This window comes from Ambystoma mexicanum, chromosome 7q, assembly GCF_040938575.1.
Source record: "Ambystoma mexicanum isolate Mex_15411 chromosome 7q, UKY_AmexF1_1, whole genome shotgun sequence".
Classification (NCBI taxonomy): Eukaryota; Metazoa; Chordata; class Amphibia; order Caudata; family Ambystomatidae; genus Ambystoma; species Ambystoma mexicanum.
In genome coordinates this window covers 878,541,224-878,556,138 of record NC_090941.1, presented here as the reverse complement: position 1 = coordinate 878,556,138, position 14,915 = coordinate 878,541,224, and the positions used below count along the sequence as shown (strand labels likewise).

Sequence of the window (14,915 nt, the reverse complement as noted above, 5' to 3'; positions counted from 1 at the left end):
TTCCATTAAGATGACCTGCAACATGCAACAACGCTAAGAGATGTTAACCTGAAACAGACACTGCCGACTGATGAAAAGATACGTTGAATTAATCATACCCACTGGCATTTGTTTCAGCGACGTCCATCTAATTGAGTTTCAGCTCATATGCCCTATCACAGAAGAGGACCTGCCGTATGCAAATCAACCTTGGTCTTCCAAACAAAGGGAAAAGCCCAGGTCAAACTGTTAGTCGACATCTTCACTGTACAGGGTACGACTTGATGTGGGTTCTGTTTGCTTGCTGTGCATAGGGAATCAAACTGCACCGTAAAAGGCCAAACCATTGCTTACATTGTTTATATTCCCATGCAGACAGGATGCGGTCCAGCAAGACTGATTTGAATATTGTTGATTCACTTCTATATTTTCACAGTTTAAAAACAATCAATTTGACGGTGACCCTTGTAATGGCAATAGTTAAGAAGAGTTCAAAGTGTTCCATTCATCTCTTTCAGGTGTCTAATGAGAAATAAGCTTGCCATTATATGAGAAATAATTCTATGAGCAGGCAAAACGAGTGATCTTAATATCATCAGGAAATATGGGTATGGAAGAGAGCCCATATCTGCGCAAATATAAGCCAGTACAGAAATGACATGGTGCAAAAGCACATGTGTAGTTTTCTCCATAGTAACATAAAATGCATAAAAGGCAAATTGCAAAACTTCTTTGCATACCGATGTAATAGCTATCACAAACTAGCCAGATAGGGACCAGCAAAGGGAAGTATGCCCCAGCTGTTTTCTGTGATAGTAGGACAAATGTATAGAAGCCTTCCCATTGTTTTCAAGGTGTAGCCGAGTGTGAGGCTTTATTCTGGTTGCGGGCGAACGTGCCAGAAGGAAGCGAGACCTAACAGATTCATACCAAGAGTTGCACTTGGCTTTGGACTTCAAGCAGATCCTCATGACAGGGGCAAGAGAATCAAGAGTAGCAGATATAGAGGAGCAGGGGCAGGGCTGTGTCAGGGAGTGAGACAGCCCAGGGTGGAAGGGGGGGGGGTGGCAGCAAAAGCCTCGACTGACACACACTTCATGGGCCGGATGTCCGAGAAGGTAGGTGGCAATCTTGGAGTAGGCTTGTCTTGGGGGGAAGACGGGAAGAAATTAGAGGAGAGGAGGCAGTGATCAATCCAGGAGAGAAGAGTGGTCAGAGGAATAGCGAAGGGGAGGCCAGCAGAGATCAAGACATCTACTGTGTGACCAGCAGAATGCGTCGGGCCAGAGTGGAGAATAGTGAGGGAGAGTGAATCGCAGAGGTCACGAAAGAGCACAGATGAGGAACAGGGAGAATTAAGATGGATGTTGAGGTCACCAAGGAGGAAGAGTTGAGTGGTTGAGGCCAGGAGGGAGGAGGAGAAGCCTGCCCACTCCGAGAGAAAAGAGGTGATTTGACTGGGCGGCCAGTAGAGAGTAGCAACCGTAAGAGAGTGGCTAGGAGAAAGAGAGAGCCTGCATACAAGGCATTCAAAAGAGGAGTAAGTCTGAGTGGGGATGATAGAGGCAGGAATCCACTCAGGGAAGATCAGGGCTACACCCCCTCTGGGTCAGGTGGATCTGGGGGTGGAGTGGATCTTGTAGCCATCAGGGAGGAGAGTGTCAAAACTCATGAAAGAGCTGGCCGTGAACCATGTCTCGGTAAAACCAAGGACATCAAGGTCAAGTTCTTCAATGAGGTGGTAAATGTCAGAGGAGTGTTTGACAGCAGAGCGAGAGTTGAGAGTGGCAAGGTGAAGAAGGTTGCCAGCCTTAAATACCTTCTGGGGAAGGGGTACAAATCAGGGGTGTGCCCTGCAGAGGTGTGGAGGGAGCTTGAGGTCAGAGAAGGAAGGAAAAGAGGGCAAGTAGCCAAGGGAGCAGAGTAGGGAACAGCTGGAGATTAGAGAAAGTTGATGAGATGAGGGAACCGCGTATCAAAGAGAAGGAGATTGGCCTGAGGGCCTTGCACCATGATGACTTCCCAGTGGGTGCCACCATTAATGGTAGAGGAGGAGATAGGACAGAGCACAGAGTTCATATGAGGGGTCCAGAGATCTGGCGAAGGAATGACAAAGAGGATGTCAGTGAGGGTTTGTCTGGCAGAGGCGCTGGAATAGGTATCAGAAATGTGGAGCCCTGCGTTGGAGGCCAGGATATCCTTTTTAAATTTCTTCTTACCAGACTTACCAGACTTGTTTAGTAGGAAATGATAGTTGATAGAGAAGCAGTTGGAGTAGATAGAGGTCATTTGGACAAACTTTGGATCCTTTGTCCAGCACTGCTGCAGCCATTAACCCATTCCAAGATGGCTGCTGGCTTTTCCATGCTGCCTCTGTAGCCTGACCTGGCCCCCTGACCATTGGATACCTCTTTCCCATCTACCAATTGGTTCAAAGGCCCATTTTTAAGGTGCCTGTCTGCTCCCTGTCCACTACCGGGTTGCTACATGATTCAACTACCACAACCTGGCCCTCCCAGGGGCCACCAGCTCACTCAGAAATGGAAACCAGTCTACCAAGACTCCATTACTTCCCTCTCCATGGGTTAGTTCCCTCCTTCTGTTTACCCTTTCTTTTCCCTTAGCGGTCCCTGACTTTCCTATCTGCCTGTTCCAACAGGTCTCCCTTTAATGCTCTCTAATGCTCTCATTCCAGGACCCACCGCAAACTCATACCTCAGTTCTATCACCTATGGTGCCTTAGCATTTACCTTTTGAAGTCAAATTTGGGTGTGTTTTTGAAAGTCAAATGTGGGAAGACTGGGAAGACAAATATGGGTTGGTTTCTCGGAAGTCAAATTTGGGTGTGTTTCTGGGAAGTCAAATTTGGGTGTGTTTTTGAAAGCCAAATTTTGGTGTGTTTCTGGGAAGTCAAATGTGGGTGTGTTTTTCATCTTGGTCCTAAATTGTAACCTGCTAGCCCATTGACTGTTCTATAATGCTGTGCTCTATTTCATTTGTGAAGCAGATGACATATGATCCTGTTGTTCTGACATGTGCCTTTTAATAAATAAAAAGAACATGCAAAACATGATTTAAGATAAACGGTCCATCAGCACATCCTAGGGGTACAAACTATACAAGGGTTTAGTTTAGTTTGGTTGGAGGGCAGGATAGGTAGGACTTGTACACTTGGTAATGATAAAAATGTAAGTTATGATTAATAAGATTTGCTAGTGTGACATAACGAGTAGGGGAAACTTTAGGTGTGAGACCCTAAACAGTCCAATATGTGTGTTTTTTGATAAGCAGAGGAAAACATATGTTTTATTCCTAATAGAAGACCTATCTGTTCAAAAAGCCTGTTTACAAGGTGTCGTCGATTGTCAAACTACAAGACCTCACACCCCCCTACCTGGGAACACCTTGCACACAAGGAACTTGGCAGGGCACATGGCATCAGGGTGGGTGCATGGACCTGCCTTTTTCCATCTAGAAAAAGAACACAATATGACCAGCATATATATGTAGCCGTTGCATATCTGCAGTGTGTCTACATAATCTATATGTAGATTCTGAAATGGGCCATTGAGTCTAGGAATTGCTCCTTTTACTGTTCGCAAAGTGCACCCTACTGTACATTTCTGGCACATTATGCAATTTACAATGAACTGCAATATGCAATCTTGTACATAATCCTCCTCTCCAACTAGTTCTGCTATAAACATTGCTGGATTCACTGTCTTACAATTTTAATCCCGGGGTTGGAAATAATCACCTCCTACCCCGTTGTTCTTTGTGTGGTCAATATACTTTTGGGCTTCTCGAAAATCACAAATAATGCATGCTCTAACAATAATGTTATTGGATACCCTATCGTTATACTTGAAACGTTTTCAATTGTGAATGCAGCAGTAGCTTAAGATTGTTCACAGGGACGATGTCCCTTCTTTACTAGATCTAAAATCCCACTGTAGTAAGCCAATGGTTTGATTCCATGTCCTAATGCCATCCTCCGTGTAAGAACTGCTGTCATGACTTCTCCATTTGATTGGGAGAACAAATACAATTCTTCGTTGTAATCTGGGATCCCCAACACAGGGGCTATACTGATTGCAAACCCTTCAGTCATCGCATCTGTCCAAGTTATTGTGCTCTTATCTAAATGTGCTACTTTAAGTTTAAGTCCTTTTAAAAGTGATTGAATGTGTGTGCTATAATCGTAAACCCAGGCCCTTTAATAATTGCATAACCGTAGAACTTGCTGCATTTCTTTCACTGTTTTAGGTGCTGCCGTTTTCATGATAGCTTCTGCTCTTTCAGGTGTCATTTATCTCCCTTCATGAAAAATGAACTGCCCTATATACAAGACTTCTTCTTGATAATATTGTAATTTCTCCTTGTCTACCTTATATCCTTTCTTTGAGAGTATAGTCATGAATTTAACTGAATCGCCTCTACATCTTTCTTCTGTCTCACTTCAAAACAAAATGTTATCCACGTACTGAATTATCATGTTTCGAGTTAGACATTAGCCAGGTCCATTTGGAGGACTCTGTTAAAGATTGAAGGGGACGCACAGTACCCCTGGGGCAAACAAGTATGTGGCAGGTGCGTATTTCTATATGAAAAGGAAGTCAAATCTTTTGAGTCTTCATGAAGGGGAGTCCAAAACAATACATTCTCCAAATCGACAAGGGTAAATCTTTAGCCGTAGAAGGGATGTTACACAGTATGTTGCAGGATTTGGAACTAAAGGAAACTCAGCTTTGATTATATTGTTTAGGGGTGATGGTCCTGAATGAATCTCCACAACACCCCCTTTGATTTCCTCATGGGGTACACAGCTGTGTAACATAATGAATCTGAAAGCACCAATATGCCTTGCTTTATTAAAGTGGAAATGGTCTCAAATATACCTTCATCCACCTCCCTAGACATGGGATATTTCTTTGTGATAAACGTGATGCTGGTATTCATTTAATTTTAACTGCACCTATCCCTCATAAAAGACCCACATCATATGGGCTTGTAGTCCGTATCATCTCTGGCAATTTCTCTTAGTCTTCCTGAAAGAATGACATTCTTCTTTTTACCAATACCATTCTCTGTAGTATTTCTATAATCTTTACTTTGATCCAATAAGTGATACTTATAAAAAATTCATCATCAGAGTGGTCATCTCTAAACAACTCTTTGTCTGCCAAATCTGTCAACCCATATCCTTCACTGAGGGCTATCACTGTACTCCATCATCTTCCTTCATCATCTGTCCCATGAAGCATCATCCTTTCTTTTCTGACTACTGCTGCTTCTAATTCTAAGGTAATAATCTGCCCTGCCTCATCGTCCATAGGAATCTCTGGTCTGAACGTAAATTCATCAGGTATCCTCAATATTTGACCTACTAACTTGGGTAACAATGATAAAGGGATAGTTAATCCATACAAAAATACCTCTTGTTCTAAAGGAACTCCTTGTAATGCCTTCTGGCCTGTAAAGACTAATATAAACTCTCCCACATTCATATAGTGTATCCCTGGAGTAGATCGCACTGTTCCTTCGCAGTAAAAGATATCGGCATGCTAAGCTTTGTCATCAAGTCACGTCCCAATATGTTAATTGGGATCTGCCTCAAGTATAATAATGGCATTGACATGTTGTGTTCTCCTATAAAGATTGGAAATTTGTCTGTAAAAGGATCTAAACTCATTACCCCAGAGAATCCTTGAGCATTCATGGCAGTACCTGAAATTGGGTATTTTGCCTCAAGGACACAAGAACAAGTGGCTCCAGTGTCTACTAAAAATGAAAATGCCTTGCCTCCTATCATTAACCTGACCCTTGGTTCCTCTTCGGGGTCTGGTGTCACTGATAGTACTGAACACATCAGGTCGCTCTGTGGGCTGTCCTTTTGGGGGTATAAATTAATCCCTGTACCTGTGAATGGATTTCCTCCTATCACAGCCACACTCCTCAATTTGGGTGCGGGTACCTGTTGGGATCCTGGGGTCATGTTCTATTGTGGTACCAAAGCTTGCTGTGTCTGTACTTGGTGTGGATGTGCCTGTTGTGCTTGCATGGGTACCTGCTCTGGTTTCCCTTGTGGTGATTGCATTTGCTGTGGTGCAGGCTACATTTGTTGTGGTTGTGGCACATATGTCAGAACATATGTGATCTTGGGCATAATATTCATGTGAGTCTGTATATATTGCATAGCATACCCCATCCCCCCACATGGAGCTTGCCAATTCTATTGCATGCCTCCTCTGCTTCTGCATGTCCTAGCTATGTGTCCTATTCTTCTGCAATTCCAGCATTGTTGAGGCTGTCTGCCATTAAATCCCCCTCTTCCCTGAGAGTTTTGAATTCCACCATGTCTTACTCCTGTCAGCCCATTCCCTCTTCCTCTTGGCCAAAAATTATACCCATCTCCTGTTCATCCCTCCTTCATTTCTCATCTATACCGTTCCCTCTATGCCTATATTGGACAACGTCTTTTGCACTAACTTTGCTACCTCATGCTTCATGTTCTCAACTTTCATCTTGTTGTTCTACTGCATTAATCAGCAATGATGCACGGTTTGCAGTTGTATTTCTGGCCATGGCTTCACTTCTATTCCCATCTGCTTTTTCAATTGGCCTTGTACTGGATCGGGTAATCCCTGACACAAAATGTGGTAAAATAATTCTACCATTTATCCTACGGCTCGCGAGTCTCCTACCTTCATTTGTCCTAAATATCTTGACTATAAGCAAGAGGATCTTCATCCTCCCCCATTTTCCTAGTGATAATCACACCCATGTCTGAGGTATCAGGGTATTGTACTCTGAGCACCCGCCACACATCTGCTCTGAAATGATTAAATGGTGCTCTATCATGTGTCGTGTTTTGCGTAGTCACACCTGCATATCATGCTCGCTTCCAAATGTCGTCAGCTCTCTCCCCTAGTATAGCTGCTAGCAGCCCTTTTGCGTGCCCTTTAACTAGCGTCATTCCTGATGTCTTCCTCTCCATCTCATAAATCCATTTTCCCGCACTGGAAGTCAAACTCAGCAATTTACACCTCAAATTGACTTTAACCATCTACGGCCATGGTATATATGGTGGTCGTCTTCCCCCTTTTCTAATAATGGCAATTGTGAAAATCCTGGTCCATAATCATATTTACCTAAACTCCTTGTCTTCAAGGCAGAGCTGGCCTCACCCCTGTGTCTTCTTCCTGGTAATAAATAATCTTAGGCTGCTTGCATATGGTGGGGATATATCCCCTGCACTGCATGATCGTGCCTGTGGTCACTCAGTATAGGATGTTGTTTCTGATGTACTTTCTTTAGGGTCCTCTAAATCTGATCATTTTACCCCTTTTTCTACACTCACTTCTTTTGGAAACCTGCATTTGCTCTCTCTTCGCATCCTCTCATTCTCCTCCCTGTCTTAGTCTGAGATCATTATGCACGAGGTCATATGGCTGTTGTCTTTTTTTCTGCATCATCAAGAACTAATCTATTAAAAGACAGTGCTCTGTACTCGTCTGTCAAAACGTCATCTAGTCAGTCTTCAGTTTCCCTTTTAATAGAGAGATTGTATGTTCTCTTGAGTGTTATGCCTGTCTTTATCCTTATTTGCCTGTATAAATTCCCATGCATTTGCACTATGTCTTCTGTGTCCTGTCCATCAGCCCATGATGATATCTGCATTCCTTGCAGCCCCCTACGTGGCTGTTGTGACCCTCTCTCTTCCTCCAATCGTTCTCGTGCTTCAATCAGCACCATGCTCCTATGGCATAGATATTCTATTTCATCATCTTTCAATACCCGACTCCTGTTCATTTCTTCTTCTCTTCTCATCTCCCTCAATTCATCTTCCTCTCGCTTTCTTTTCAACCACATTTTTTTATTATTTGGGCTTCTATCTCTTCTCGTGTCTACTCTTCTAATCAATCTTTTTCTTTCCACCCCTCATATCTTCTTTGTTCTTCTTGACACTTGCATTCTTTATCCCTCTCTTCCTTGTATGCTCTTTACTCTTCCTTCTCTTTTTTCCTTCACTTCTCTCTCCTCTCTTTCTCGAACCCCATCAATGCCAGTATTGAATAATTTAAGCAATATTTGTCCTCCAATCCATGCATTCTGTACTGTTGATGTTCCCTTAGTTTTATCCTTTACTTATTTCTGTTTCCCTGCTTCTTCCTCTATCTCCATGTTAATATATCTTGGTATTCTCTTCTCTTGCTTTCTTCAGCATTATCCTTGCTGCTATAAGCAGGGGGTACATACTTTGGATTACCATAGCCCGCCACTGCTTTTAATTCCTTTTAAGGGTAAAACCCCTTCTCCTCTGTATCTACGCTCTTCTCGTCATGAGGGGAAAGGAGAGCCAAAGGCATTTTATCCTCCCCTTTACGTTAATTGAGCATTCACTCCTATAGGGTGGATCTTCTTTCTCACTCTGGTAAATTTTCCATAGCTAAAATGACAGCCTTTTCTGAAAATGTTTTCCCTTATCTATAGCATGCTAATATGTAGTCCTATGCCGCAAAAAAATGTTTTGAAAGTGAACCCTCCTGAGGCCATGGCATGAGTGTCTTTTTGGTCGTGCCTCAAACCCATTCTGAATTATATTTCCTTATCTTCGCCGTGTATCTTAGCAATGTCCTACACAAATGTAAAAGAGGTGTATCCCCCATGATGACAGATCGGTTTTGATCATCAATACTTGCCCATTTTTTTATTCAATTCTTTATTTTATCAAATATACCACGCCTGTCAATTGGCTGAGGCACCATCAATCACAGTTTATGATCCCAATCAAGATATATTTTAACTGCTCACTATTTTGTTTTAAAAATATATGCAATGATAATCTGTTTCCTCCTTCATTTTACTTTCAATTTGTATTATTTTGTTCTTTTATTATTAGTATTTTAAGAATTTCTTCTTTATTTATATATAACTTTCCATTGATTTTTCCCTTCCTGATTGACGTCAATATCTTGGTCCAAATTTTCACCTATCTCTTTAATTATTTACTGTAATTTTATGTTTCTTGGTCTAGACATAACAAAAGCATTATATTGACATTTATATAACCCCACAAATGTGCACTTTTAAAATGTTACTGCATATGCTTTCCTTTACTATTTTAGTAAATGTGTTCCTCCGTTTTACTCCATTTTGGAGTTTGATATGCACTCTTGCCTCAGGAATCCTTAACACCCATTACTTTAGTGCATACCCTTCTGTTCCCTTGGAACCAGGAATCGAGGTATCGACTTCTCTTTATAATCTCCCCAAAAGATCATGTTACTTTTTACAACTATTATTTACAACATAATCCCTCCCCCTATTTTGGCCACCTTCGTTATCCTACTTACATCTGTGACTCAGTTCGAGTCCTCTGGCAACGACTCTCCCTAAACTGACCAGTTCGCCTTCCATCAACGAGGCATCAGCGGGGACTGGAGAGGAATTTAATCAAAGGGGGACCTCCCAACAAAATCTTCTTGCACGTGACTCTGTGCACAATCTCCACTGGAAGCTCCACAGTCTTCTTTCAGGCTAATGGAGGGAGCAACCAAGAATCCGGGGGTCTGGATCTGGCCTAGGTGGACTAGACCATAACCATCCTCTGCTAACAAATGTGCTCTGGCACCTTGAAGTGTTTTTTGTGCTAGGTGGAATTACAAATAATAATCTCAGACCAAATAATCGGACATTCAAAAGTTGTTGGCTTCAAAGGTTTGGTATAACATGACATGTTAATTAATTAACTTTTATTACTTTTTTCAAAATTGTTTTTATATAGATAAGTCGCGTCTTCCTGGGTTGTGGTTTAGCCAAGAAAAACCACGAGTCAGGTAAGTTTATGATGGCGAACCAGAAAGAAGACTGCGCCAAAGTATAAATTGCAGAGTGATTTATTATATCAAAAAATTGCCCTTTTTGATGAGACGTGTTTCGGCCTTTTCTGTAGCCTTTTTCAAATCAGGGCCTTTCAACTGAGTTATCAATACAAACGTATAGTCTTGCATGCCCCTAATGCTTTTGGATCGTGTCTGTTCATCAATATCTGGGTTGGATCCCTGCTTGCTCGATCATTCCGCGTCTAATCGGGTGCTTTCATTACTTCATTCCTTTTAATTGACTAACAGTTTTGCTCTCACAGATGTTTTCTTCTTCCGTCTATGAAGAATGTTCCAAATTCAGAGCTTATCTATATACTCCCTTTGTGCTCTTTGCTTATCCCTTAGAATAGCATCCTTAACTCTGGGCCAACCTTGACTCATCACCGGCTCTGCACACAGAGCTTTTTTTCTGCTTTCTCGGCCTGTCCCTGGGAAGCTTGGTTAAGTTCAACGTGAGCGAGCATTAATTTTCCCATTATGGCTGTCCTTGTCACGTTTTATATTCCACAACAGCAAGCTTTATATGTTTTCTTTCTACCTTGTGTTACTGCAAATTTACAGTTATTGGTCAGTAAGTTACTTTACCTTTGCTATATCCACGATTGCTTTAGTTTTAGGTACAGGTTCTCTTAGTGCTTCAGTTACATTGTTACTTCTTAAGTATTTTCATATTGTTTCAACATAGGTTCATGTATCTTCTTTATGACATTACTCTGTCCTCGTCAGAGTTCATTTAACATACATCCATGATGTCCATAGGTGCATTTTGACATCCATGCATACAGCATCCTTCCATGTGGCATCCTTCCAAACTTTCAGTGCGAGGGTACATTCTGTATGGCTGTCTGGGTGCACAATGTCTCTCATAGACTCGTGGTATGGGAACAATACAGGGGGTCCCATTTACTGCTCTTCTCCGACTGTTCAAGTATGATGGTGGTGAGGGGGCGGGAAATGGTGAGAAAGCGTCTAACTGCTCCTCTGCAGTGGTCGAAGTGGGTGGGACCGGTCGGGAGCGCTGCTCCTCTACTTCTTTTAATTAAGTTTTACTGTTCCTATACTTTTATTTTAAAAAGAAACCGTTACGGAACCGTTTTGTTTTAAAACAAATGTGTAGGAAGAAGTTAAAACGTTCACTTTCAGTGCACTGCACTGAGCGTTCCCCTAAAGAGCAGGAGAATGTTTTTTGGGGTTTGTATTGTGCGTGGGATGGTGCGTGGCGATGGGGTTTGTGGGAAGCAGTGCAGGCCAGTAGGGAACATAGTTCCACTACTTCTTTTTGTACACTTCGACCACTGCTCCTCTGCACAAGTTTGCAAGATTTGTTGGTTTTGTATATGATGTTTGGAAGGGATGCTGTGAAGCAGAACAACACCTATAACAGGTGGCAGCCCACGTCCCAGGCAATAAAAGGGAGTTGCCTGATCTGAGGACAAACAACTCTTAATTTGCATGAATTTCTAGGTGCAAAGAAGTATGGAGAGCCACCCCCATTGGGAATGAGGAACCATTTTTTCACTTCCTAACAATGATCTTTTACTTAAAAAAAACTATCACTAAACTACACCCACTTCAAAATCTTATTTGAAGCTTGTGGTACGCGGCACTGCACATTCAGACAAGTGGGTATCACGGAAGGGCGTGATATGCAACGCACTAGCCAAGATCCGCCCCCTAGGAGAAGCACTGTTTATTGCTTTTCTAGAAGGCTTGCATTTTGTGAGATTCTCGGGTGTCGTTAGAAACTGCAGTACAGGTGTTTCACCGGAGGCAAAACCAATTAAGCACAGAAGGGCAGAGCATTTCATTGATTTCAAATCAGGACTGCGCAGGTGTTGCAGCGACGAAGCTCATCGTTAGGCAGCACAGTGTGCATGAATTTAAATCTTTTCCAAGCTTGGGAACATGGGACCTCTAACAATGCCAGTACATTTTCTGAAGTGAGAAACACAGTCCCAGAAGATGTATAAACTGCAAATAGGCTTTTGCAAAGCACAGCCAAGACTGCAGCTGAAGGACGCTAAAGCCTGCTAAATGTGCTTCAAATTACCCCTACACGTTGTTAAGCAATTAAACTGCTTAATATTTAAAGCAAATGTTTAATATGTTCGGCAGTTAAATTAGGACGGTATTCTGGCACCAAAAGCAATGTAAACAACCTGCGTTGTCAGTTCAGAGTATTGTACAAATGCATGCTTTGTTTCTTCTCCCTTCCAGAGCATCATCAGCAACGAGGCCCAGCTCATCCTCTCGAGTCCACCTCAAAATCGGACTTCAGAAGGCGTCAAGATGGTAAGGCCGACATCACAGAAAGTCCTAGAATGTACGTAAGCGTTCAGCAGGAGGGAAGATGCTGGCACAGTGAAGTACGAAGCCAGGTGCCTTAAAGGGACGGCGGCTATTCAGCTGTGACTTTTTGGAAACAGGTTCCATACAGACCAACCCCAGGGCTTCCATCTTGGCTCATACAATACAGACAGAAATGCATTGGGAACACAAGCAAACAGTCACATGCATTTGCTAAATTGTGCCTTATGTGTGTTTTTATGAGTTTAGGAGTGCTAAACAGGCCCGTTTTTATTTTAAAACGTATACATGGATTTTCTAATGAATTTTTGTCGGGAGTGGGGACACCCAAAATTATGCTTTTATATCATATAATTTCAGGAAACTAAAGTGTGTATTCAAACTGCAATGGAAGCTCCTGAAGAACAAGGGAAATGACCCACAGAACAGCCAATCACAGAAATACCCAGCATACAAAAGCTCCTACAAACAGTCCTTCTTCTTCTTTAGTGATCGAAAACAACTTGAAATTCCCATTGAAACAGGATCAGGGGGGCCAAAATCAGGGATGGCAAAATCAGGGACGGCAATTGGGGGTCACTAGGATTTGCACCTGCTATCCCTGAGGGTTCCCTTGCTACCCCTGTGGTCTCCCTTGCTACCCCTAAAAAAAATGGGGTTCCACAAGTGTAATACTTTAAGCAGTGACCCCAAATAAGAAAGAATAGGAATACATAATTTGTCTTTCTGGTATTCTATACAATAATTTCTAGACTCATTAAAGGTTTATTTCATGTACATTTCAGGGGGAGTCACTGATTTAGTCTGTTCTTAAACACCTCATTTAGAGTAGAATAAGCATCCATTTTGGACTATGTATTTTGCTTTTTGCAAGTTGCAATTATAGCATGTTTTTTTCTGCTTCTGTCTCTGTTACGATCATCACAAAACATTCCATCTTGGTGTCCTCGGTCACTTGACAAACTCCTCGTGCCTAAAAGCTTGTGTACACTGTAGAAATGTTTGACCAAAGCACATAAAGTGGCCTTTGATATCATTGTGCCACAATACTGCTTTGTTGTAATGCGTCTATCTTTCTTCTCTCCATGCCATGCTGTTCAGGATGTTTGTTTGCTTATATGAGGTAACGAGTGGCCAGAGTAAGGCATGCCATGTGAGTGTGCTGCTTTCCCTGTGCTACTCTAAATTCTTTAATACACAGGTATGAACCCTCCCAATGGTATGTATTCTGCCAACCTCTGAAGCCTGAAAAGTAAATTCACGCAGGCATGACATGTGGCCAACTTTGCACCAGACCTGCAGATGAACTGGCCTGCTCTTAAATCTGTCACCAGTTTAATAGTATTCTCTATAGAGTGTAATTTGCATTCTGACTTTGAGATCATTCAGACATGCAGGTAAGACAGATATCGCCTGTGACATAGCTTAGTGGGTTGAACTTTCACTGCCGCGATGTGTGTGTGACCTGCATGTTGCAGGTTCGAATCCTGGCAAGGTCAACTCAGCCTTTCATCCTTCTGAGGTTGATAAACAAGTACCAACATAGGTCGGGTGATATTGTATATATATTTGTTATATAAAGCGCTTAAGCTAACACATCATTCTCATTTAGCCTTGGACGTCTGTTTGCATTCACAGTAATTTGGCAATATGGGCCTATACACACGGATATTAATGCTACATATGTGACCTATTCTTGTATGAATTGTATATCAAATTAAAGTGATATTGTAACCATATTTTTCATAGTGTACTTAGGAACTATGTGATGCCACTTCCTGTTTTGTCAAGGGGTGACAGGTTGTGTTTCATCGCTTTATGTGATGTCACTTTGGGGTGGGGTCAAATGACATCAACTCCTGTAATGTCATCAGAGGTCAAGGGTCATGTGATGTCACTTCCGCTACCCCTGACATTTTGGTGAAATGATGTCCCTGGCAAAAATCGGAATCTCCTCAAAATGTCACCGAAACTTGAATCCACCTGATCTTCCGTTAACTGAAACCAGGAAGAAAAAAAAACAAGCAAAGTGAGTGGGAGGATCCAATGGTAGAAACACTTCTATTGTCCTAGACTCCCACAAGTCAATGTACATTCGTACTGTAGGTTTTTCATATCAGAAGCTGAGCAACTACTGAAGGGAAGGGGAAAATCACGTAATTAATCAAAGACCTTCCAAGTGGGAGACTAGGCATGACATGCTATGAAATAACTTAATACATTCTTATTGTTAACTGAAATTATCTTTCAATGACCCTGCAAGTGTCATCTCCAAAATACTGAAAGGAATTAAATAGTTCATTATGGTGCTACTCATAGGAGAGATGGTACAACCTAACTTAGACAGCCACCTTGGTTTTCCCAATCGCTTCTATTGTCACTCACCTCAGTTTGCCAGACCACACAGTCCCTAACACGGTTGCTGCTTGAATCTCACCTCTGTTGATATTCTGCCAGAATTGCAGTTGCCTAACCTGGGATCCTAATTTAAATGGCCCCTTTAAATCTCACTAATATTTATATCTTGCCACACTTGAATTGCCTGACTGGCGTCCCAATTTGGACTGGTGCTTAGACCTCACAGCTGTTTTTGTTGTTTGCCAGACCTGCATTCTGCCTGACTAGGGCTCCTTATTTAGGTTGATAGTTTGAAGCTCGCCTTGTTTGTGGCTATGTGAATGCCAATACAATATTCACATAGCCACACACATTTGACGTGCACACTATTTCTCATCACCTTAC

General features: G+C 42.1%; 1 protein-coding gene across 1 annotated transcript in view; it reads left to right on the top strand.

The window, feature by feature from the left end:
- Positions 1–14,915, top strand: part of LOC138528089 (uncharacterized) — an 840,778-nt gene that overhangs the window by 36,674 nt on the left and 789,189 nt on the right. Inside the window, exon 3 of the mRNA XM_069639536.1 lies at positions 12,084–12,158. Within this exon, the coding sequence (XP_069495637.1) occupies positions 12,084–12,158 (75 nt within the window). The remainder of the gene's footprint in view (positions 1–12,083; positions 12,159–14,915) is intronic.